Here is a 23,744-nt window from a genome sequence, read left to right as displayed (position 1 = left end):
GCAATACTTTCAAATTATGGTGCTGGAGAGACTTTTCAGAGTCTGTTGGATATTAAGGAGCTCAAATCAGTCAATATTTAAATTAATTTGGGCTCTTTATGGGAAGGTTAAAAGCTGAAGGCAAAGCTTAAATATTTTGACTATTGAGAAAACTGGAGAAGATTCTGATATTGGGAAAGATTGAGGGCAAAAGAAAAAGGAGACAGTGGAAGAGGAGATGGATAGATATTGTCGTGAACATGAACTTGGATAGACTTCAAGAGACAGTGGAGGATAGAACGGTCTGGCATGTCATGGAGTCACAAAGAATCAGACACGAATGAACAACAAGGTTTACAAAATACTTTCTTCATAGAAACTTTGTACTTCCCTTATTACCAAGCTTTGTAGCTTGAATAATCTTGTGAAGTAGACAGGGCAAATATCGACATCTCCATTTTACAAATGAGGAAAATGAGGCTGTCATGAGCCTGTGATCATTTAGGTTGATGTTGTAACTGGGATTCAAAACTGCTCTCATACCTCCAAAGTCAATTCTTTTTCCCCTGGATCATGCTGGACCAAAGGGAATTTCTAACTCCATACTATTATATAAATTTAGGATTAGAAGTAACCTTAGAAATCTTCTAGCCAACCTTTCATATTTGTGAAGTGAGAAAACTGAGATTCAAAAAATTAGATCATTTTTTCAAGGTTACAAAAGTATTTCTAAATTTATATAATTAAATAGCATAAAAAACTAACTCACCTACATATGTAAAACTAAAGTAATGAAAACAAAGTCCTGAATCAGATTATGATGAAGTATTTTCTCTTTGCTTTAATCATTTCATAAACATGCAAAACTGGATGAATTCCTTCCTTTATACAAAAGTTAAAAGATAGAGGAGCTAGCCTCAGAATCAGGAAGATATTGATTCAGATCCTGTCTCTGATGCATACTAGTGAACATGGGAAAATCACTTCATTTAAACGCCAAGGTAACTGTCTAAGACTACAAATTAGGGTTGATTTGCCTAATTTATACTTATGCAGGGATTTTCCACACTGGCACTTCCTTATATTTATTATATAAATGAGCCAAACTCAAAGTCTTTATAGAATGCTCATGAAAAGTAATGTCATAGAAGACCTGAAAGAAGCACATGATTAGAGCTTTCGTTGATTTTTGATGGGAATGGCCAAGCTTGGGAGAGAAGAGAGTGCTACATTTTCTAGAAATATCTAGGGCTCCCTAGGGAAAAGCTAATAGAGTTGGAATGTATACGAAAACATTCCTCTGTCAAAGATTATTTCTTTCTAGGCTAGCTAAATAATTTCTTTCATAATACACTAGAAGGACTGAAAATCAATATGTTTAGGAATGATATCATTGCTAATAATCATGAAGATAAGGCTGGTAAGGAAATTTTGACCTGCCAGGAAGAAACTTCCCATGAGAATTTTAAAATCATTGCTGTGTTGTGATTGGTGTTGGGGTTTGGGGTGATCTGTTACCCTCCATGACTACCTTAATGGACCCAGTATTGTCTGGCACAGGGTTATATTCACAGTCAGTGCTCAAGAAATGTTTGAAGAAAAAATGAAGCTAAAACAGGTCACAGTGGGCAGCAGAGTGAGTGGCATCTGTGGCTACAATAAAAAGGGGGGGGAAACAGGAATCTATAACTGGTCATTCTGTTTTGTTTGTAAGCAACTAATGGACAGGACTCAATGAACAGCTGTCATAATGAGAGGAAAGGAAGGAAGAGCACACTTATATACTGTCTATAGTGTCAAAGGGAAAGTATGAGCTTTGTATTGTTGCTCAAAATAATGGCTAGCACCAAACATTAGTGGTACTATAGTCAAGTGGGAGAACATCTATTATGGTAAATAATAATAATAATATAATAATTTTATTATAGTGGAGAATGGATTATGATAGAAATATTAGAATTGTAGAAAGTGCTATTTGCGGTTTGAAGAGAGAAAGACTATTTCCAACTGGGATCTGGGAAGACTTTCTGGGAAAGTAGTATTTAAATTGGATTTTGAGGAATCTAGAATTTCAGTGAGAAGAGATGGGGGAGAGAAATAGAGACTCTTAGGCATAGAGGATAGTTCTGTGAAGGCAAATATAACATAAAGTGTAGAATGAGCTTTGACACTATAGCATCTAGTTCCTTTACTTTTATTTCAGAGTAGAATGCCCACACAAGCCAAATGTTTAAGGTCCTTCAAAAATGAAGTAAATTGTCCTTAGTGTCATGGTATGAATAGTGACAAGGAGAGTTTCTGCATCTGAGAAGATACTCTGGAAAAGCTAAATTCCTAGCCTGGCTTGCTAGAAGACAAGAATCTGTAGGGAGTTGTTAGGACAGTGCCTAACTGAGGTAAAATGTACCTATTAAGCAGGCCAGAAACTGCTTCATGTTTTGAAATTTAAGCCTCAATTGCTTGAGAGTATAACATTATTTTATCTTATATGTCAATGATTGCTAAAGTCTTGTTTATGTATACTTATGAAAGCTTTTTATGTTAAGCATTTTTTTTGAATGTTGAAAATAAATATCTGTCCCATACCTGATTTACATTACACATTAAGAATCGTTCTATTCTTCCCTTTGAGGAGATCTAGGCATAAGCACAATCTAAGCTTTAATTATTATTATTTTTTCTCCAGGGCCCTAGATTAGGCCATAAAACCCAAAGTATTTGAGAAGAGTATGGTCTGTCTTCTAGGTGTTAGACATACCCAATGACTGAACTTGGTCACTCTGTGTGTAAGTCCAGAGCAAAGGGGCCTCTTAGTGGATATGGAGAGGGTGAAGTACATTAAACCCAGTAGCATTTTTAATTGTTGGATGATTAATAAAATAATCAAGAAGATACTGATAAGAGCATAAAGAACAAAAACAAGAGATCAGGAAGACCCCTGTTGATCCTGATGGTCTTGTGGGAAATACTAATATCTTTTAAGTGGTCTGGTCTGGCCCAAGGCAAAAGCCCTGACTTTGTCCCTGACTTTTTGAATTTTTAATATTTTTTCAACTTCTGATCCTCCCAAGTCCAGCTCATGACAAGGGCTAAGCTTTTTCAGATTTCACAGGCCAAGAGACTTCCCTAGAACCTCTGTCTCATTATTCAGGGGGAAGCTGGTGCCACACTATCTAAAAGGTCCATCAGGCAAGAATTTAGGGCCTCTATATACTATGCACTCCAAAGAGTTAACAGAAAGGGAAACAGTTGACCTGGGTCTCTGCCCACCTTGCTGGAGATGTTTTTTTCTTTTTTTATAGTATGGAAACTAGAGGAACAGGATAAGGACGGGGTCAGATCATCTTGTACAGGTTTTTAAGGGCCACAAAGGGGTCTTAATCTACCATTGAGGATACCTAGTCTGGGGAATGTGGACTAGGACCTGCTCTATTTTGAAATGTGAGCCCCTCCATTTGAATGTGATCATCTTGAGGGTAGGGACTGTTTTTTTTTTTCTTTTTCTTTTTATTGTATTCCTAGCACTTATCACAAAATCTGACAGGCATGCAGTAAGCACTTATATACTGTTAATTGACCAATTTGGGTTTAATTAAATGGTATGGGTTCCACAGTTTAAGTTCACCCTTTTCATCCCAAAATGAGTATTTGCCACCAAATGCATACCAGTGGGTGACAGTGCCCCACAATGCTAGTTTTTACAGAACCCAGTTATAAAAGTGGTGGTAACATTGCCTGTGAAATTTGCTTCAGCTCCTTGGAAAGTTTAAAAAGACAATCCATGGTAAACACCCAATTTGGGTTCACATGGATGTGGAATATGTCATTGCTATTTTAGAGAATTAGGTGGGAATTACCTTTTTTTTCATTTTCACATTTTTGAAGATAGCATGGACCCTCCACGTTTTTGCAAACATTGCTCCAAAAGCGGTTGTGTAGCCCACCGTGAGAATCCAGGTTCGGACCTAAAAATCCAAGAGAAGACAGAAATTTACATCTCTTCTCTGTAGTGTATATATGCATGTAGTTATTTGCTTGTTGTCTGCCCCATCAGAATGTGAACTCCTTGAAGGAAGGATCTGTTTTTCTTTTCTTTCGAATCTCCACAGCTTGACACATAAATCATTTAATAAATGTGTGTTAACTGACATCTTGTGACCAAATTAAATTTTTTGACTTTTGAAAGCATTCCAAATTTCTTCTCTAGATGCATGTTTTAAAACTACAAGCCTGAAAAGTATGTAATTCTAAACATATTTGGAGAAATCCAAAACAGTGAACTCCCCAAATCTGCTTATGTCAGAACTTTCACTGTCTTAGAGACAGTTATATTTTTACAGCAGGAGAAGGAACCTTTCAGACAACTACAAAGTGACTTCAGGCCTGAATGACACTGAAACCCTCTCCCCCTTTTTCTTCTTCCAACTCCCATTTCCCACTTTTTACCTGTGCCTCTTGAACTTTACCTTTTACCTGGTTCAAATTCCACCTAGATTTTTCCTGACTTGAATTAACACTGGGTTTCAAAAGATGATAAATTTAGAATTTATCTAAGCTGGATATGAGTCTTGGTGATATAACCCTTTGTTAAGGAAACTGAAGTTCAAATAGATTAAATGACTTCTATAATAAGTAGAAAGTGGAAGTATTAGGATTTGAAGATCTCTGAAGATCTGCACATTTGAAGTTCTAAGACCTCTCCAATATACGAAACCTCCACCATTAAAAAGATGAGCTTCATGTAGTGGAAAGAGGACTAAATCACAAGTTTAGAAGATCTGGGATCTAGCCTGGACTTTGATTATTGCCCTGCATGACCACTGGCAAGTCACTTTTATCTCCTGAAAATAAACAGTTGGTCTTAATTATCTCTAACAACTTTTCCAGCTCAGTCTTTGAATTTAGCCAGATCTGATTTAGTTGGACTAATTTATAATATTTATTAGGTTTTTTTTTTTTACAATTACAATATTATGATTAATTACATTCTGCCTCACATTCTCCCTTTTGTCCTTTCTCATGTTTTTTTTTTTTTTTCTCTTTTAATATGTAACAAAACACCCCCTCTTCTCTAGCTTGGAGTTATTTATGTTTCAGTATAAAAATGTGTGCCTTAAGTAAGTATGAAATTTAACCGATGTTCTAGAAGGGACTAGATGTGGGAAGAGACGCAAACCTTGAAGTGGGTGGAGTGGAGTACTATTCTTGTGGTTCCAGAGAAGTGGAGCAGGGAACTTGGGAGAGGTAAGTGGAAAGGGACCAAGAGTAGAGTTAAAAAGCCCAAAGATTTGGAACAGAAAATGGAGCTAGCTGACCTTAGTAATAACCAATGTGAGAAGACATATGTATACAGAGAAACAGATTGTACTGTAAGGTATGAAAGATGGATATGAAAGGAGGGTTAGTCTAGAGATCTTTTAGACAAACTCATTTAGACTTGTTATTGAGTTGTGTCTGAATCGCTATGATTCCTTTTCTTGGCAAAGACACTGGAATGATTCATCATTTCCTTCTCCAGGTCATTTTATAGATGGGAAAACTGAGGCAAACCGGGTTAAGTGATTTGTCCAAGATCATACAGCTAGTAAGTGTGTGAGACTGGCTTTAAAGGCAGGTCTTCCTGAATTCAGGGCTAATGCACTATCCACTGTGTCACCTGGACATAGGCTAATTGCTGTTTGTCCTTCATTCTTGAAGAGGATCATGACATCAGGGAGATAATGCTGTAATATGCAAGTGAGTCAGGTATAAGGGAGGGAGGGCTGTGCAAGGTCACTTGCCTCACTTTCTCTTCCAGATCCCTCTGGGTGCAGTGGCCAGATATAGATCAGGATAACTGGAGATAAGGAAAAACAGTAGGTAGATCTAAACAACTCTATATCTTGTACCTATGTCTGCAGGGCTTCAACTTCCCTTCTGCCTGTCAGGTTATACCTGGCAGAGAAAAAAAATAGCTTCTGCTCCAGATCCAAAGCTTATCTCCAACTCCACTGTCTTTTATTTGCTTACTTAATAGGTTCTGGACTCCATGTGCTTTAGACTTTTGAAACCTGCTTTCTTCTTACAGCCTGAGTTGATTTTTGAGACTTAATTCCCTTTCAGAATATAAACTCTCCATTAAAATGTAAGTTGCTTGCCAGTAAGGAGATAATTTCCTTTATTGTATTTTGTATCTCCAACACCTAGCTAGCTCAGTGCCTGACACATAGTAAGTACTTAATGAAAGCTTGCTGATTGATTGAACTTATTATTTAAGGAAAAAAATGACTTCCTCTCTCAATTGTTTTTGAGCCTGTAGATGACTGCTGCAGACACACAGTTTCTCTGTTTGACTTTGAGACTGAATTTCATTAAGGCTGCTTCTGTTAGTGATCTGGTCAGCACAAGCCAATTCCCTAAGGTCTTACTTTGACCCACAGACAAACACAGAATAGTAGCCATTAGCAAAAAGCAGGGGTCTCTGCTTTTTCAGAAACACAGAGGCAGGGTAACCTTTTTTAGTCCTGAAGTCAGTGGAATTTGGGAGATCAGGTCTTCCCTTTGGGTAAGAAGAAATAGAATCCTGAGATCACTATGGACAAAGGAATATCCCAAATTCATCAACCTTATTCAAGTCTCATGCCTGTAATTAATCTGTTTAGGATTATCATGTCATAGAAATCATGACACATGATACATTCTGACTCTAATGTGTCACCAAGCAAGGGCTTCTAGCAACAATCTGCTGGGACCAAAAGGATACTGACTACTGGCTTTTGTGTGGTACATATTAATTTTTTAAAAATGGAGACAGGTTGTTGGTTTAAATTTGGCCCCAGGTACTAACTAGATATGTGATCCTGACTCAGTCACTTAATCTGTTTGCCTCAGTTTCTTCATCTGTAAAATGAACTGGAGAAGGAAATGGCAAACTACTCCATTATCTTTGACAAGAAAGTCCCAAATGATATCACAAAGAATCAAACATGAATAAAATGCGACTCAACAATAACAAATGACAAAATATAAAGGTGATATTTTGGGGGCTTAGAAATGGAAAAGTTGTTGGGGCTTGAAAAGCATTCAGTCTAAAAATAATTACTACTACTACTAATAACATAATTACAAACAATAAGTTGATATGACACTTTAAGTTTTGCAAAGCATTTCACAAATGTTATCTCATTTGATCCTCAAAAATGCCCTGAGATGGGTGCAATTATTATTCCCATTTTACAGATGAAGAAACTGAGGCTGAGAGAGGGTTTTTCAGGGTAATACAGATAGTAGGTCTCTGAGGTAGGATTTGAACCTTAGTCTTCCTGATACTTCCTATTTATTGATATTCTGAAGTCATATATCCTTACTTTCATCACATTATCTACCATGATGCCAGGTTGTAAAAGAAATTAGATTAGTAAAGATCTGAACTATGAACTAAGACCATCAACTTGACAAATGGGGGTGTTTGACTCAAAGGCTTTCTAAGATTCCTTCCAGTTCTATGTCTTTGATCTTATGAATTTTCATAAATTTTATTCACAAAAATGCTGGTTAGTTACTGCCTTTCCCTCACTTCTTATCCTGAGGCTACTTTGGGCGATGATACAAGGATATATATATTGGGCTCACAATACTATCTGATACCTCATGCTACCGTGAGGTGCATCTATCTTTTTTTGACCAGATATTGGATATTTATTATATGCCAAGCATTGTATCAATCACAAAGGTCACAAATACAATAAAATAAGCTGATCCCTATTCTCAAGGATCTCATATTTTAATAAGAAAAGATAAAATATGAAAGGAAGTGGAAAGCATGGGTGTTACTCATGGGACCCAATGCAGCTGTGGGTCAGAAGGAGCACAGAGAATATATTGAGCTAAGAGTGAGACCCAGCAGCATGACTGGGGCTCCTCAAAGAGATAGGGATCTCAGAGAGGAACTCTTCAATCAATGAGCTATTGTCCAGACAGAGTCTAAGGTGAAATATGGCACAGTTCAATGTGGGGCCCCACTCCAACACTTCTCTCCCAGCTGGTCTCTTCTCTGGTAAAGGCTGCTGGCTCTCCTATTGCTTTATGTTCCAGAGTTTAGCCAGTTTTAGTCAGTGATCCCATTTAGATAGATGTTCCAGTCCCTCATGCAAACCCTCATGCAATTACTCTATAATCTTTCCTTAAACCTTTGAGAAACCCTATATTTTCCTCAGGGAGTTGCATCTATCTTAATACTTCTTTCCTTCCCTTTATTTTCTTTCTCCTCAGGTAAGAAGACATAAATTTTGAAGTGAAAAATAAATGCAGTACTGAACCAACAATTTGCAAAATATATTAAAGCTCCAAGAAATCCCTTTCATATATATATATATATATATATATATATATAATTTTTTTTGACAAAAGTCTTTATTTACCTTTTGAATTCTCTGATTACATCTGCTTTCTCTCAACCATCAACATTAGAGGTAAATACCTTTCTTGTTTAATTTTATTTAATTACTAATGTTATAACAGTATTCGTTTTTTCTTTCAATAATGTTTTATTTTTCTAAATACATGTAAAGATAGTTTTCAATATTCATTTTTGTAAGACTTTGTGTTCCAAATTTTAACAATATTCTTTTCTAATGTTTCACTGTCAATATACATTTTAGTGGCATTATGGATTAAATGTATGTGTGTGTGTGTGTGTGTGTGTGTGTAGTTTAGTCTGAGTTCCTAACCATAAATGATAGATTATAAATAGGTTATTATAAGTTAAATCATATGGGAAAATTAAATGTCGTCTTCCAAATGCTAGCTCAGGAATATTTAACTTTTTTTGTGTGTCACAGATCTCTTTGACAGAATGGTGACACCTATGGATGCCTTCTCAGAATAATGTTTTTATAATTTTAATTTTATAATTTCCCCCCTGAGATCTGATTTAGTTGCATCCCAGAAATTTTGGTATGTTGTTTCATCCTTATAGTTTTATTTCACATAATTACCAATTGTTTCTATGATTTATTCTTTGACTCACTCATTATTTAGGATTACATTGTTAAGTCTTCATTTGAGTCTGTCTTTTGTTTAGGCTTACTGAAATGGTTACTATTTTTATCATGTTATTATCTGTAAAAGGATATGTTTATTATTTCTACCTTTTTACACTTGGTTGCCATATCTATGTGTCCTAATACATGGTCAGTTTTTGTAAAAGTTTCATGTAATGCTAAGAAATATATATATATTCTTTAACAGTTCCAGTTAGAAGAAGCCAGAAGTCTTTTTGTAATGGGCTGAGGTTTGAGCTGATGCACTGAGGTCCCAAGTACATGAGGCTAGATAGTAATTGGGCTATACTCTATTAATATACATGATTGGATTAAGAATGGTCCCTGCCACCTCCCCTGAAGTCCTGATGTGTTGTATAGGAAATGACGATTTTGGTGGGTGGGCAGAGAGGGAAGAAGACAAGCTGGGAGAGATTGGGTTGAGTTCGAAACTCGAGCTGGGTTGTGTGGCTGCTGGTCGAGCTTGGCTTCTTGACTCAGTGCAACATTGTTGCTTCATTCTCTTCCACCTCCGATCCTTCTTCACTGAGAATAAAGACTGACGATTTTCCCTAACCTGAATTCCTGTCTCCTGCTGATCTTAAAATACACGATTTTCCATTTGGCAACGGTGGAACCAAGGACTGAAGAAGTCTCCGGTGACCAGGAACTTGGTGAGTATTGTTAATAGACAAAAGGACTTATTTTCTTAAAAACTAAACCAGTAATTTTTTTTTTTGGCTAAAAATGGGACAAGGCTAGCTAAAGACTCTCCATCCGCCCCCAACCCCACCCAAATGGTGCTATGGAAAGCATGATTAAGCTGACAGAAACATGGTATTATAACTTGGGAACAGATAGCGAGATTTGTGGGTATATTAAACTGCACTCCCTTGGATCAGAGGAGGAGCAGATTTCTCGAGATAACTGGTCCCGGTTGAACAAGAATGTTCATAATTTCAGAGAATATGGTCCTCATTCAATTCCATGGAGGTTTTATTTTATACAATGTATTTCAGTAGCACTAAGAATCCCTAGAAGAAAAAAAAGCCTTGACTCCTTCCACTCCTCCTCAAATTAGCCATGATATTAAGGAAGAAGACAATGAAGAGATTAATGACCATATCCCCACAGGGCATGGAGACTTAAGTGAGAAGGGTGTGGTGACCTTCCCCTCAGGAGGCGGCTTCAGCCCCACCCCAGGAGCAAGTGATTGACCTCCTCCACCAACTCCACCCTCGGGGATGGAGGGAGGAGGGGCAGTGGGGGGCAGTGAGGGACCAACCTGAGCAGGCTTCAAGAGGGCTTAATGAAGGCCAAAGAAAAGGGTGTGGACATCCGGGAGCTACAACCATTATGTTTCCTGTAATTTCCAGTCTAATGCTCAGGTCCAACAAAGTCGAAGATATCTCCTTTTAATGTAGAAATCATTAAAGATCTTAAAAGGCCTGCACCCAATTTGGGCTACATCAGCTTATGTTAAGATGCTGTTCAGAATTTGGCTTTCAGTCTTGACTCTGATGACTGGAAATCTATAGCAAGGGTATGCCAGAACCTGGACAAAATTACATGTGGCTTTCTGAATATAGTAGCTCTGTAGGATCAAGCCCAACAAAAATAGTCAAATGCTGTTCATGCTGGATCACCATGACCTACTACAAGGTATAGGTCCATATGAACGTCACAGCACAGGTTATTATTCAGTAGCAATATGAGCAAATTCTGCTAATGCTATCAAAAGTGGATTCGATTCACAATAAAAATGATAAAGGTGAGGCCTTCACAAAATAATGCAACAGATGAGGCCCTTTTGACTTTTGGGACGTTTGCAGAACTCTATACAAGAACTAATGGGAAAATCCAACAACAGATGTTTTAATAAGGCAACTTGCTAAGGAAAAATGCTAATGAGGTGTGCAGAAGGATTATACTAGGACTGCCTAAGGATGCTCCTTTAGAGGAGTTCATAAGACGCCAGCCACAGTGGGCACAAATGCCTTTATAGCCAGACTATGATGCAGACTTCCCAAAGATCCCAACATGGGTAGACAGGGTCCCTTCCAGCAAGGGACTTCAGAGAGAAGGCATGCTTTCAGTGTGGTAAAGTAGGGCATCCTGAAAGCTCAATGTTGGATAGAGGCAGAGTGAGAAAGCAGGGTGGGAGAACAAGACCCAGATCCCATGTCCAAAATGCAGCAGAGCTTCCTTGGGCCTCAGAATGGACAGGTTCAGGAAGCGGATGAGGGCCCAGCCAGGGCCCGGAAAACACTTGGGGCATGATGGCAGCCAATGGTGCACCCAGAGAGTGCCTAGACGCCAATACCCCAATAGACCAATCAGCCAAAAGCTATGATGGCAGAAAGGATTACACAATCAATCAGCCAGGAAGCAAACCTGATGGAAGAAAAGGGATTCAATTAGAGAATAGATGTGTGCAGCGGAGACAACTGAGATACCCCTGGAGAGGTGAAATCTGTTTCCTTCCAGCCTATGGATCCCTTGCCTCCAGGCACAGTAGGCTTGACCATTTTACCTCCTGAGGCACGTAAAACAGTGTCCATCCATACTGATGTGGGAAACTGGGGAATGTAGATAATATCCCAGTCACCAATACAGGCAGACAATGAGGACTTATCACCCAGGAGAAATAGTAGCATCAGGTTTACTCACTTTGAATCCTAATAAGCAGCCTGGTGATAGTCACCCAGATTCTGATTCCAGATCACAAAATCCAGCAGTTTACTGGACAGCATGGAACAACTGACCGACCTATGCTCACAATCTATATAAATGGCCTTCCATTGGAAGGATTGGTAGACACTGGCAGATCGGACGGTCATTAGAGGCCAACTGGCCCAGTCACTGCAAAGATTAAAAGCTGACATTCTTCTGGCGTGGAGGATCAATAAGCAGCATTAGTCTCCCTATGAGATGGAATTTTGAACAAAACAGGAGTTTTTACTCCTTTATAGTTGAAAAATCCATCAATCTGTGGGGAAAGACGTTTTCACAATTAGGGTTAAAAAGATACTTCGGTTTTAAGCAGGGCTGCTTTGAAGGCCTGCCAACACTTTCCTGTTCATCCAATGGAAAACTGATACCCCAGTTGGATAGAGCAGTGTAAGTAAAATAAAATTCAGCCTTATTAGATATAGTACAGAACAAGCTTGACCAAGGACACTTAAACCTTTCTAAGTCCTTGGAATTCCCAGTGTTTGTTGTGAAAAGAAATCAAAAATGGAGGATGTTAACATTTAAGAAAGTGAATGAACAGATGGAAACATGGAACTCTTCACCTGGACTTCCATCTCCTACTCAGTTCCTAGAGAATAGCTTCTTTGGTCATAGATATTAAGGATTTTTTATTCTATCCTCTGGATAAGGAGGATAAGAAAAGATTTTCCTTTTCAGTGCCCAGAGTTAACACTGAGCCTTATAAAAGATATGAATGGACAGTTTTGCCACAGGAATGAAAACAACCCCTACTATGTGTCAAATGTATGTTTTTGCTGCTCTTGCTCCAGTAAGAAAAGCATTCCAAAAGTTATGCTATTACATTACATGGATGACATTTTGGATGTGCACCTGAGGAACAAATGTTAGAAACATGTCTACAAAAGACCATAGAAACACTAAGGAATTACAAATTATACATAGCACCAGAAAAATTCAAAGACATGTCCTTTTCAATATTTAGGATACGAAGATACCCAAAGGTGCTATAGTTCAAAAACTCTCTTAGAAACAGAAAAGCTAAACACTTGAATGATTTTCAGAAATTGATAGGAGATATCCAATGGATGCGACCAGTGTTGCCGACTACCATCAGTTACAACCGTTATATGACATTTTAAGGGAGACAGTTTTAAATTCACCACCAGCTTACAAAAGAAGCTCAAGAGGCTTTGAGAGAAGTTGAACTGCTTTATCCAATTGGTTGAAAGAGTCACTCAAAACCCTTGGAGATATCATTTTCAAAAAGCACCCACAGCATCCTTCATCAAGGACACATGTCATAAGGTGAACCTCCCAGCACAACCAGATCAAGCCACACCCTACCCAGTGCTTGTGGTGAATTTTATTAAAGGCCACCTAAGGAGCAAACAATTATTGGGACAAGACCTATAAGAATATACACCTTTTATACCAATACACAAATTAATGTGTTGTAGAGACCATCCAGAGTGGCAAAATTTTATTAGCTATGGCTCCAAATTTTACATGGTCTCCATTAAAATAACTAGACTATTACATAATTGGCGATACTTTGAAGAAAAGTTTCTAAAGTTCCTCTTCAAGGACCAACAACTCTTCACAGATGCATCCAAACTAATATTAGTGTACTCTCATGATCTAACTATAAAGAGAGAGTCAAACTCCTTTTCAATCCACTCAGCAGAAGAATTTACGCGATCATTCTAGCTCTTACCATTATCCAGGAGACATAATATAATATCTGATTGGCCTATTCAGTATGTGACAAAAATTGCCACAGCCCAAATAAAATTTGCAGCCTCTATATTACTTCTTAAGAAACTTCACAAGTGAGAAAGCATCCAGGTAAGATCTTTATATTACATGTCCATTCTCATAGTGACTTCAGTCCCATTTGATGGCAATTCGGCAATAACCCTTCTAACTATGTTGGTCAATACCCTTTTTCCAAGAAGCTAGCATCTCATTCTATCATCAGGCTGCTCGAGCTTTACTTTCAATTTGAATAACAAAGAGGAAGCTAGGAGCATAGTAAAGCCTGTACGCTCCTCTTTCCACGCTCCACCTGCCCGGGAAGAAACCTCGTGGTTTGAGACCCAATGAAATCTGCAAATGATGGACCATTATAAATCTTTGGTCGTCTGTCTTTCCCCATGTTGTGGTAGACACCTTTTCAGGATTCACTTTTGCAATGCCACGCAAAAAGAGACATGATGGTCACTGAATTCCTCATACAAGCATTTGCCATTATAGGGTGCCACAAGCAAAAAACAGACAATGGTCCTGCTTATCTTCAAAACATTTTGCACACTTTTGTGCACAGTATAAGATTTTTAACACCACGGGCATACCTTTTAATCCTCAAGGACAGGCAAAGTGGAGAAAAGAGATATTAAGACACTACTCCAAAAACAAAAGAAAGGGAGGCCACAGGTAACCCTAGAGAACTTCTAAATCTAGCTCTTTATACTATTAACTTTGATTTTTGAAAAGATAACTGGCTCCGGCTGACAAGGTTTTAAACCCACGGAAGGTCAGTGTTCATGCGGCGGCTCCACTATCTTTAGATATCGCCAGGTGATGTGGAGAGACCCAGAAAGTGGTGAATGGAAAGGACCAGATAGGCTAACTGCTTTGGGAGAGGGTTTGCTTGTATCTCACAGGTGGAGAAGGAATCAGATGGGTGCCAACGAGCATATTGCCTTGTCCATCGCGAGAGACGGAGCAGACCTTTGAAACAAAGGAGAAGACCAAGAAATATCGGATGGTGCTGTTGCTGATTGTGCTCACCATTGAAAGAGCTGCAGTTATGGGTTTGACTCATGGACATCAAAGATTGTCAGACTTCAAAACCCTCAGGAATCATTGGATCTCTGTGCCATAGGACTTCAAACCCCAGGAATCATTGATTCTCTGAGACATAGGACTTGAAACTCTCAGAATCATTGGATTCTCGAGGACAAGGACTTGAAAACCCTCGGAACATTGGATTCTCTGAGACATGGAATTTGAAAACTCTCAGGAATCATTGGATTCTCTGAGACATAGGACTTAAAACCCTCAGGAATCATTGGATTCTCTGAAATGATAAGACTGTTTACTTCAAAATCTGCTGGAATCATTGGATTCCTAACACATAAAAAGACTTTTCAGGACTTAAAAACTCAGGGGACATTGGATTCCCTGACATTAAAACAATGGACAATAGATTGGTTTTGGACTATCTCTGCTGCTGAAGAAGGTGTATGTGTGACTGTTGTTTACATACCACCTTCTAGGACTTCTGGTGATCTTTTCAACACCATGTTGATTTATATTGTTTGCATTCCGCTACTTGTTGTACAACATGTTTGTTACACCACATCGAGCCTGCACTGACTGAGGGAGGTCATCCCTAATAGCCTCCTATTGCTTGTGCTTTGTAATACCTCCCATGCTGATGGGTTTGTGCATAATAAGACCCTTCGGCCCAGAAACCCCTAGCAACCCCCCATTTCCTTTGGTGCTTTTATCTCCCTTCCTGAGATGTCAGGTAGGGGTGATCATTCCTTTTAGTGCTTTCAGCCTTTTCTGAGAAGTCAGGAGGCTGTGATCACCCTCCTTTTCGGTGCTTTCACCTCCTTCCCTGAGAAGTTAGGGGAGGCTGTGATACCTCCTTGGGCTTTGACCTCCCTGAGGAGTCAGGATGGCATGACCACTGGGTTCTAAAATAAAAGAAAGCGGAAATGTAAGGCGAGGTTTGAGCTGATTGCACTGAGGTCCCAAGTACATGAGGCTAGATAGTAATTGGCTATACTCTATTAATATACGATTGGATTAAGAATGGTCCCTGCCACTCTCCTTGGTCCTGATGTGTTGTATGGAAATGACGATTTTTGGTGGTGGAGGCAGAGGGAAGAAGACAAGCTGGGAGAGATTGGGCTGAGGTTCGAAACTCCGAGTTGCTGGTTTGTGGCTGCTGGTCCGAGCTAGCTTTTGACTCAGCTGCACACATTGCTATCGCCGATTCTCTTCCACCTCCGATCCTTCTTCACTGAGAATAAAGACTGACGATTTTCCCCTAACCTGAATTCCTGTCTCCTGCTGATCTTAAAATACACGATTTTCACAGTACCGTAAGGGAAAGTTGAAAAGAACTTTGAAGAGAGAGTTCAAGCCCGTGGACGGTGTGAGGCCGGTAGTGGCCCCCGGCGCGCCGGGACCGGGTCTTCTCGGAGTCGGGTTGCTTGGGAATGCAGCCCAAAGCGGGTGGTAAACTCCGTCTAAGGCTAAATACCGGCACGAGACCGATAGTCAACATCTTTTGATTCTAAATTCTCTAGCAACTTGATAATATAATATTTTTAAATAATTATAAAGAAAATGAAATTATTTCACCATTTTAAAAGTATCTGTCTGATAACTTTAAATGACAGAAGAGTTCATTTTATAAGTTAAATGCTCATGAATTTTTTAAAATGATTCTTATATCAGGTCCAGATTTTAGACAAAGAAAAACAGTAAGTAGAATTTAAAAACTGAAATTCTCTAAAGTCTCAGATGAATTACGAGTTCCCAACTTGATGTTATTTTTATATCTCTATTGTTAATAGGATTAGCTCTATGAGGCTTGAACTGGTTTTCACATGAACTAATTATTAGAAAACTAAATTTAAGACATTGTGCTAAATTGTATTAGGTCTTCTTACTAGCAGATTTTATTACAATTATCTAGGAATGTCTATAAGTGTTTTGGAACCATAGGAGCAGAACCCCCTTCATAGCTATCATGAGGATAAAGCGTCTTTCAGAAAGTACAAGAGAAAATATTTCCAGGGACCAGATGACTACATGAGATATCTAGGACTCAAAATATGCTGATTAAATGGATACTGGGAGTGAGTTATTAGGATACAAGGAGACTTGATGATAGTTAATATAGATGATTATAATTTGTATTTCTTTGCTCTTTTGTTTCATGGTGTTCATGTTTATGTCTAAGTTTTCTTGGTTACCTTGGTGACATGTAAATTTCCTTTCTTAAATTAGCCAGTCCATTGTGAACCCTCTAAGTAGTTTGATCTGCAATCTGTCTTGTGTAATTCTGATTATGAATATGTGAAAAAAATCTTTATAGATTTGACTTACAGGTAAATATCCATGGGGGGAGCGTGCTGCTACTCTCCCGCGAATCAAAAGAGGGAAATTAAAGTAGTTTAGGGGATTGGAGCAGCCAGTGATAGTCGGAATTGAATGAACCATACTGACTCAGTCTTTTGACTCAGTTCTGGCGCTCAGTTTCCTTTATATTTAATTACGGATCTAATCCATTTTTTGTCTTGTGAGAACTATTTAATTGTGCGAATTGTGAGATAACTTTGTTATATTTGTTTGAACATTTGAATGTGTCTTCATTGTTAGAAAGCTGGACCACCTCCATCTTTTTCTTAGAAACCCTTAACTAAGCACTTGGGTTATGCTGACCAGAAACCTGGTCAGATCTGAAGATTGATGCAAGGTGTTTTCTCACAAGTAGGCATCTCAGGCAACCCATATATCTTATCTGAAAACTGGCTGCACTCCGATCAATCAGCTACTGTTTCTTTGTTCCTTTGATTGAATACAGACACTTGATGGGGGGCGGGTGGGAAGGAAGAACCACCTCTTTTTCTGATTTCAGGGAATTGCATTTGTTTACTCTCTCCCTCCCAATTTGAAAAGTCCCTAATCTTTCTTCCAATTAGAAGTCAGATTACCAAATCCTTTATGTATCTTAATTGTTTCCTTTTAACTAATTGGTCTTATTTGAGTAATTGTTTTTAATGCATACAAATCTATCTCTCCCTGTATTTGGGGCCCAGTGTATAAATTGAGGAAGCTACTGGTCTTGATTTGTTAGACAATTGGTCTGCATTACTTAATAAATCAAAATGCTCAGAAGTTCAAACCCTTCTTTCCTTCATCATTTCATCTTTCACCTGCCACACATCAAAGGTCACCTAGTCCATTTCTTTCTAAGTGATATAGTTCTCAACTATATTCCTGACAAATAGTCACTCAGTCTTTGCTTGAAGACTTTCAGTGACAGTGAATTTTATCCTTCCAAGACCATTGCACATCTATGACATAGAGAGACGAATGCTTGACTTTAATTCAGGAAGATCCGAGTTCAAATCTAGCCTCAGATTGTGTGATTTTGGGCAAATCTATTAATCTCTTCCAGTCTCAGTTTCCTCATCTATAAATTGTAGATAATAATGACATCTATTCTATAGGATTGTTGCAAGGATGAAATGGGAAAATATTTATAAACTGCTTTGCAAACCTTAAAGTGATAGATTAATACTCTTGTCATTGTTATTACTTTAAGAGAGCTCTAATTATTAGGATTTCTTGCCCATCCCCCAACTTCCTGCCATACAAAGCCTTACACCTACCTCTCTGCAATCTATTAATCCTAGTTTTGTTCTTGGGGACCAAGTCAAATAAACCCAATCTTTTTTTTTTCCCTGAGGCAATTGGGGTTAAGTGACTTGCCCAGGGTCACAGAGCTAGGCAGTGTTAAGTGTCTGAAATCAGATCTGAACTTGGGTCCTCCTGACTTCAGGGCTGGTGCTTTATCCACTGCACCACCGAGGTGCCCCCCAATCCTTTTTCTATATGGCATCCTTTGTAGTATTTTCTGATTGCTATTATGTTGACCCCAAGTCTTCCCTACTTCAGACTCCTTTCAGTAATCTTTAGATGACACAAACCCTCTTCATCCTGGTTTCCCTCTTCTGAATGCAGTCTAGCTGGTTACACTTACACAAATCAACACATCCACCCCAATCCCTCTTTTGACCTCTATTTCCAAATTATTGTTCACCTCTTGGATTGTTCATCCATCTCTGGATGTCCCACTGACACCTCAAATTCAACATGTCTAAACTTGAACTCATCACCTTTCACTATGAACCTGTCTCTTTCCCTAGTTTTGTATTGTCAGTATTAAAGGGCAGAGAGAAGTGCATAAGGTTCAGGAGGCAAAAGATAATTCAGAAGAGGCATTCATAAACATTGGTGAAATCTCTTTGAGAGCCCTAGTCAGATACTAATTACTGAAAAGTGCTCTTTGGAGGATGACTGAAGGATTTAGCACTTTCACCCAAGACCACTGTTGCCAAGATACTCAGGATGGTAGTCTTAGAGAAAACTGCTGGTTTGTGTTTTGGGAAAGTAGCTGTGATTTTTGTAGGATTCAGAGATGAGGAGCTGAGTGAAAGGAGGAATTTGCTAAGATTGTGGGCATGGTTGAGCATTACAAACTCAGCCATCAGGGCCCTTGGGAGTTGTCTCTAATGAGAAGCATTTAATTTGCTCTCCTTTTGGGAAGTAGCACCAGAGTGTTATGGTAGCTATATCTTGGAGGTCCTTTGTGGGTTTCTGTGCCTATGCCACCTGAGACCTAAAATTTGCAGAGATGGGGCTGTCATGACAGAATGTGACCATTATTAACATAGTAAGAGAGTCAGGTAGCTGAGCTGGGGAGCAAGAAGGAAGAAGCAGTTTCTAATAGTCCTAATAAGGGCACCAGCCTTTCCTAATCTTTCACTGTTTGTAGGCAACTCAAGAAAGCACAGATATCTCAGGTCACTGGACTGGTATTCCTTAACCTGGCTGAGCTTGTTGTTGTTTTTTATTTAGTCGCTTCAGTCATGTGTGATTTATTGTGACCACTTGTAGAGGTTTTCTTGGCAGAGACACTAGAGTGGTTTGCCATTTCCTTCTCTAGTTCATTTTACAGAAGAGGAAAGTGAGGCAAATAGAGTTAAGTGACTTGCCCAGGGTCACACAATAATTAAGTTTCTGAGAGCAGATTTGAATTTAGGACTTTACGAATTCATGCGCCAGATCTGGTGCTCTTTCCACTTCATTAATTAGCTGCCTTGATAATAAGGAGATCATATTGGATAGTTATCACTAAAAATTTATGCTACTTAATTTCAAGCACAATTTGATGCTACTTAATCTATTCTGAAGTCTTAGGGCTGTATGGTTATTCTTTATTAATTCTATCATATCCTCTGTTAAAAAAATCTTCTTTTCTCAGGGCCCCAGTTCCAGCCCTGATTTTTCACTTTCAATAGTGTGTTACAGAGAAAGGATTTTTGGATTTGGAATCAGATGACCTGGGCTTAAATTCTGACTCTGCCACTTTACCTGTGTCTTTTAACAAGTTTATCAACATATTTGTACCCTAATGTCTTTCTTTTTATAACATTTAGATGACATATAAATTCTTTTCCAGCTCTACATTTGATTCTTGTCAACCAATTGTGCCTGACTCTTTGTGACCCCATTTGAGATTTTGTTGTCAGAGATATTGGAGGAATTTGCTGTTTTTTTCTTCAGCTTATTTTACAATTGAGGAAACTGAGGAAACAGAGTTAAGAGATTTGCTCATGGTCACACAGCTAGAATGTGTCTGAAGAGAGTTTTTTCAAACTTGGGAAGATGAGTCTTCCTGACTCTAAGCCTGGCACATTACAGACCACACCACCAAGTTACCCTTCATCTGATTCTTACTTCCTATTTTATTAAGTCTCTTTTATGAGAACTTCTCATTGTTTAGAGACATTATTTAAAGGAATTTGAAGTGGTTTTGGGGGAGAGATTGGGTGAGTTCCTGCCTTTACTCTGCCATTTTGGCTCTAGGACTCCTCATTGTTAAAGCTAACTTTTCTCCCCAGACCCTCACACATTTCCTCTCACATCCTTTGTGACCTTGATCCATTAACCATCCTTTTTTGCTAGTACATCTTTCACTTTTCTCTTTCTCCCAGCTTGCTCCTTTTATTCTACATACAAATACACTTAAATTAGCTTTTTGTTTTGGCTGAGGCAATTGGGGTTAAGTGACTTGCCCAAGGTCACACAGCTAGGAAGTGTGAAGTATCTGAGACTAGATTTGAACTCAGGTCCTTCTGACTTCAGGGCTGGTGCTCTATCTACTGTGCCACCTAGCTGCCCCAAATTAGATTTATTTTCAAAAGAACCTTTCTTCCATCTTGCTCCTCTCTCTCCCTAAGATACAATCATAGCTCTCTTCTTGTCTTGCTTTATTCTCCAATCTCCCTTTGTTGGTATTGTTCTTTTTCTTGGCTTTTAAGACACTACACATTTATGATTTTGCTCCTCCCAGTTTTTCCTTCTCAGTCTCTTTTCCTAGATATTGAATCTTCCATGCACCATTTTAAAATATGTGTTCTCCTAGTTACTATCTCTGGCTTTCTTCTCTTCTCTATCAAATATCCCTTGGTAGTCTCTCATCCACTTCCAAGGCAAAAAGATGATTCCCAAATGAAAATCTCTACCACATTTTCCCCAGTACTCTGGTCTCATTATTTCCAGATTTCTGTTGGAAATTTTCATCCTGGCAATTCAAATTCCACATACTCAAAACACAACTCATCTCCTTCTTCCAACTTGTGGTTCCTTCTAATTTCTTGTTGGTAATGGCATCCCCTTTACCTAGCTACCCAAATTCATAACTTCAAGGTTGTCGACTCTTCCCTTTCCCTCATGCCATACATTTAGCTGCCACATTCTGGTAATTCTACTTTTGCAATATTTCTTTCCATCTAAAACTTTATTTATATTCCTGCTACAACCTAACTTCAGGCTTTCACCTCTTTACTTGTATGCTATATCATAATAGTCTTCTGAATGAAGAGCCTCAAGGCTCTACAAACTATTTCCCTCATTCTACTCAAGTAATTTTCCTAAAGTACCATTATAATTGTCACTTCCCCAATTAAATCTTCAGTAGCTTCCTAGGAGCCCACAATATGTTTCAACCCACCAGCTTAATAACATCCAACTCACCTTTACTTTTTCTGTATTCTGCTAAACTGGACTATCCTCCATTTTTTAATTTTTGTCATTCCCTCTCCTATCTTAATGCTCAGATTGAGGATGCACAAAAGAATATTGGATGTTTGGAATACTTTCCCTCCTTATCTCCATTTCTTGAAACTCCTAGCTTCCTTCAAGGCTCAGGTCAATGGTTATCTCCTACAAGAGATCTTTCTTGATTTTGCAGTTGTTAGTGCTGCCATCCTCTTGAAATGACTGTATTTATTTTGTGTATATTTTCAATTGACTTCTCTGTGGATATTTTTTCCTCTAATGAATGTTAGCTCCTTAAGGGCAGGAATTATTTTGTTTTTGTAAGTCACAGAGCTTGTTGTTGTTATTTGTCCTTTGTTCTCGAAGAGGACATCAGGGAGGTGATGCTGTGACATTCAAGTGAATTGGATTTGAGTAAGGGAGGGCTGGGCAAAATCACCTGCCTCACTTTCTCCACTAGAGTCATTTGGGTCCAGAGGGAAAATATAGATCAGGGAGACTAGAGATGACCCTGCATGAAATGGGAGACCTTGATCTTTTTAAGCTAAGGTTTTCAAGAGGTTTCAGTATGATTCAATGATTAAGGCTAGGTAGCAATTCTTATATAGCCAGTGCTGCACATATAGTAGACACTTAATAAATACTTGTTAAATTGAATCAAATCCATCTGTGTTCATAGTGTTCTCATCCTTAGAATGCATACTCTGTTCCCTGTCTTTTTTTCTTTATGTTATTCCCTTCTTTCAAGGACTAACTTATATGAGTTCTTTCATAAATCCTTTTCTGATCTCCTTCTGAGATGATCTCCAATTTATATATATCTTGTTTACCTGTTGTTTCCTCCAGTAGATTATAAGATCCTTGAGGGCAGGGATTTTTGCCTTTTATTGTTTCTTTACTTCTTAGAACAATTCCTGGCCTATAGTAGGGGCTTAATAAATGCTTGTTGATTTTAATCACTGAAATGATACCTCCCTTCTCAAATTTTCTTTTGCATGCTGTCTTGGACTTTCCCTTTGCACTCATCAACCTCCATCTCCTTGAGAGCAAGGTCTATGAAAAAATATACGAATGTTCCATGTCTTTCATAGTAGTGCCTTATACAAAGTAACACAATAAATGTTTAATTGAACTGAAATGATTATGAAGATGAAATCTGGATCAAATGAAATAATGTTTGTTAAGTGCTGAATCTGATGCTTGACATGTAGTAGGTGCTTAATAAATGCTTGTAGTAGGTGCTTAATAAATGCTTGTTCCTTTCCTAAAAACAAAACTTTTCAACACTGGGATGGCTGCCTCACAAAATAGTGAGCTCCCTTTCCCTGTTCAAATGCAGAATCACATGGAGTTTTTAACATTTATGTGGAGCTTTGTCTTCACTCATGATCCTCTAACCTCTACCTGAGGATGACTAATGAAGAGGTAACTCTTTCCTCCTTTGGATTGTTCTGTAACGAAGGTTTTCCTTATATCAAACTCAAATCTGTCAGTCTGAACTTTCCAAACGCTTATCCCAGGCTTGACCTCTGGGACCCTGCAAAATAAATATAATCATTCTTCCACATTACAGCCCTCTGGGTATTTCAAAATGGTGATGGTGTTTCCCTGTAATTGTTTTCTTCACCAAGTTAAATATCTCTATTTCCTTTAACTAATTCTTTCATGGCCCATTAATTAATCCTTGACATTCTGGTTCTCCTCTGAATGTGCTCTAGGCATTCATTACCCTTCCTAAAATGTGGTATTCAGAATTGAACATAATCTCCAGATATGATCAGCAAAGGGTCAGCAAAAATACTTTGGGACTATCATCATCCCCATTCTGGTCATCTAGACTCTCAGTATGCCTTCCTTCTTTTTTAGGTGAAACCCCAAGTTTCAGTTGTCAGATCAAACTCTTGAATCAAAATGAGCTAACAGTTTTCTAGAACCTTTTCATGGGAACTGTTCTCTAGACATCTCTCTCACCTTATGCAGTTGAATTTTTTGGTCCCAAAGGATCTTTACATTTATATACTCTATACTTATCCTGATTAAATTTCAGGGGCAGCCTGCTGTTGTGGATAGAATGCTGGACCTGGGTTCTAGTACTGCCTTTCATATCAGTTGTGTTATTACTGACAAATCTCTAAGTTATAGGCATTATGATCTGAATCA

The 23,744-nt window shown here is 38.5% G+C and overlaps 1 protein-coding gene across 1 annotated transcript in view; it reads right to left on the bottom strand.

Annotated features, from left to right (window-relative positions):
* Positions 1–23,744, bottom strand: part of GABBR2 (gamma-aminobutyric acid type B receptor subunit 2) — a 780,512-nt gene that overhangs the window by 118,923 nt on the left and 637,845 nt on the right. Inside the window, exon 12 of the mRNA XM_012542879.3 lies at positions 3,837–3,944. Within this exon, the coding sequence (XP_012398333.2) occupies positions 3,837–3,944 (108 nt within the window). The remainder of the gene's footprint in view (positions 1–3,836; positions 3,945–23,744) is intronic.

Source organism: Sarcophilus harrisii, chromosome 1, assembly GCF_902635505.1.
Source record: "Sarcophilus harrisii chromosome 1, mSarHar1.11, whole genome shotgun sequence".
NCBI lineage: Eukaryota > Metazoa > Chordata > Mammalia > Dasyuromorphia > Dasyuridae > Sarcophilus > Sarcophilus harrisii.
This window is presented reverse-complemented; position numbering and strand designations above follow the sequence as displayed.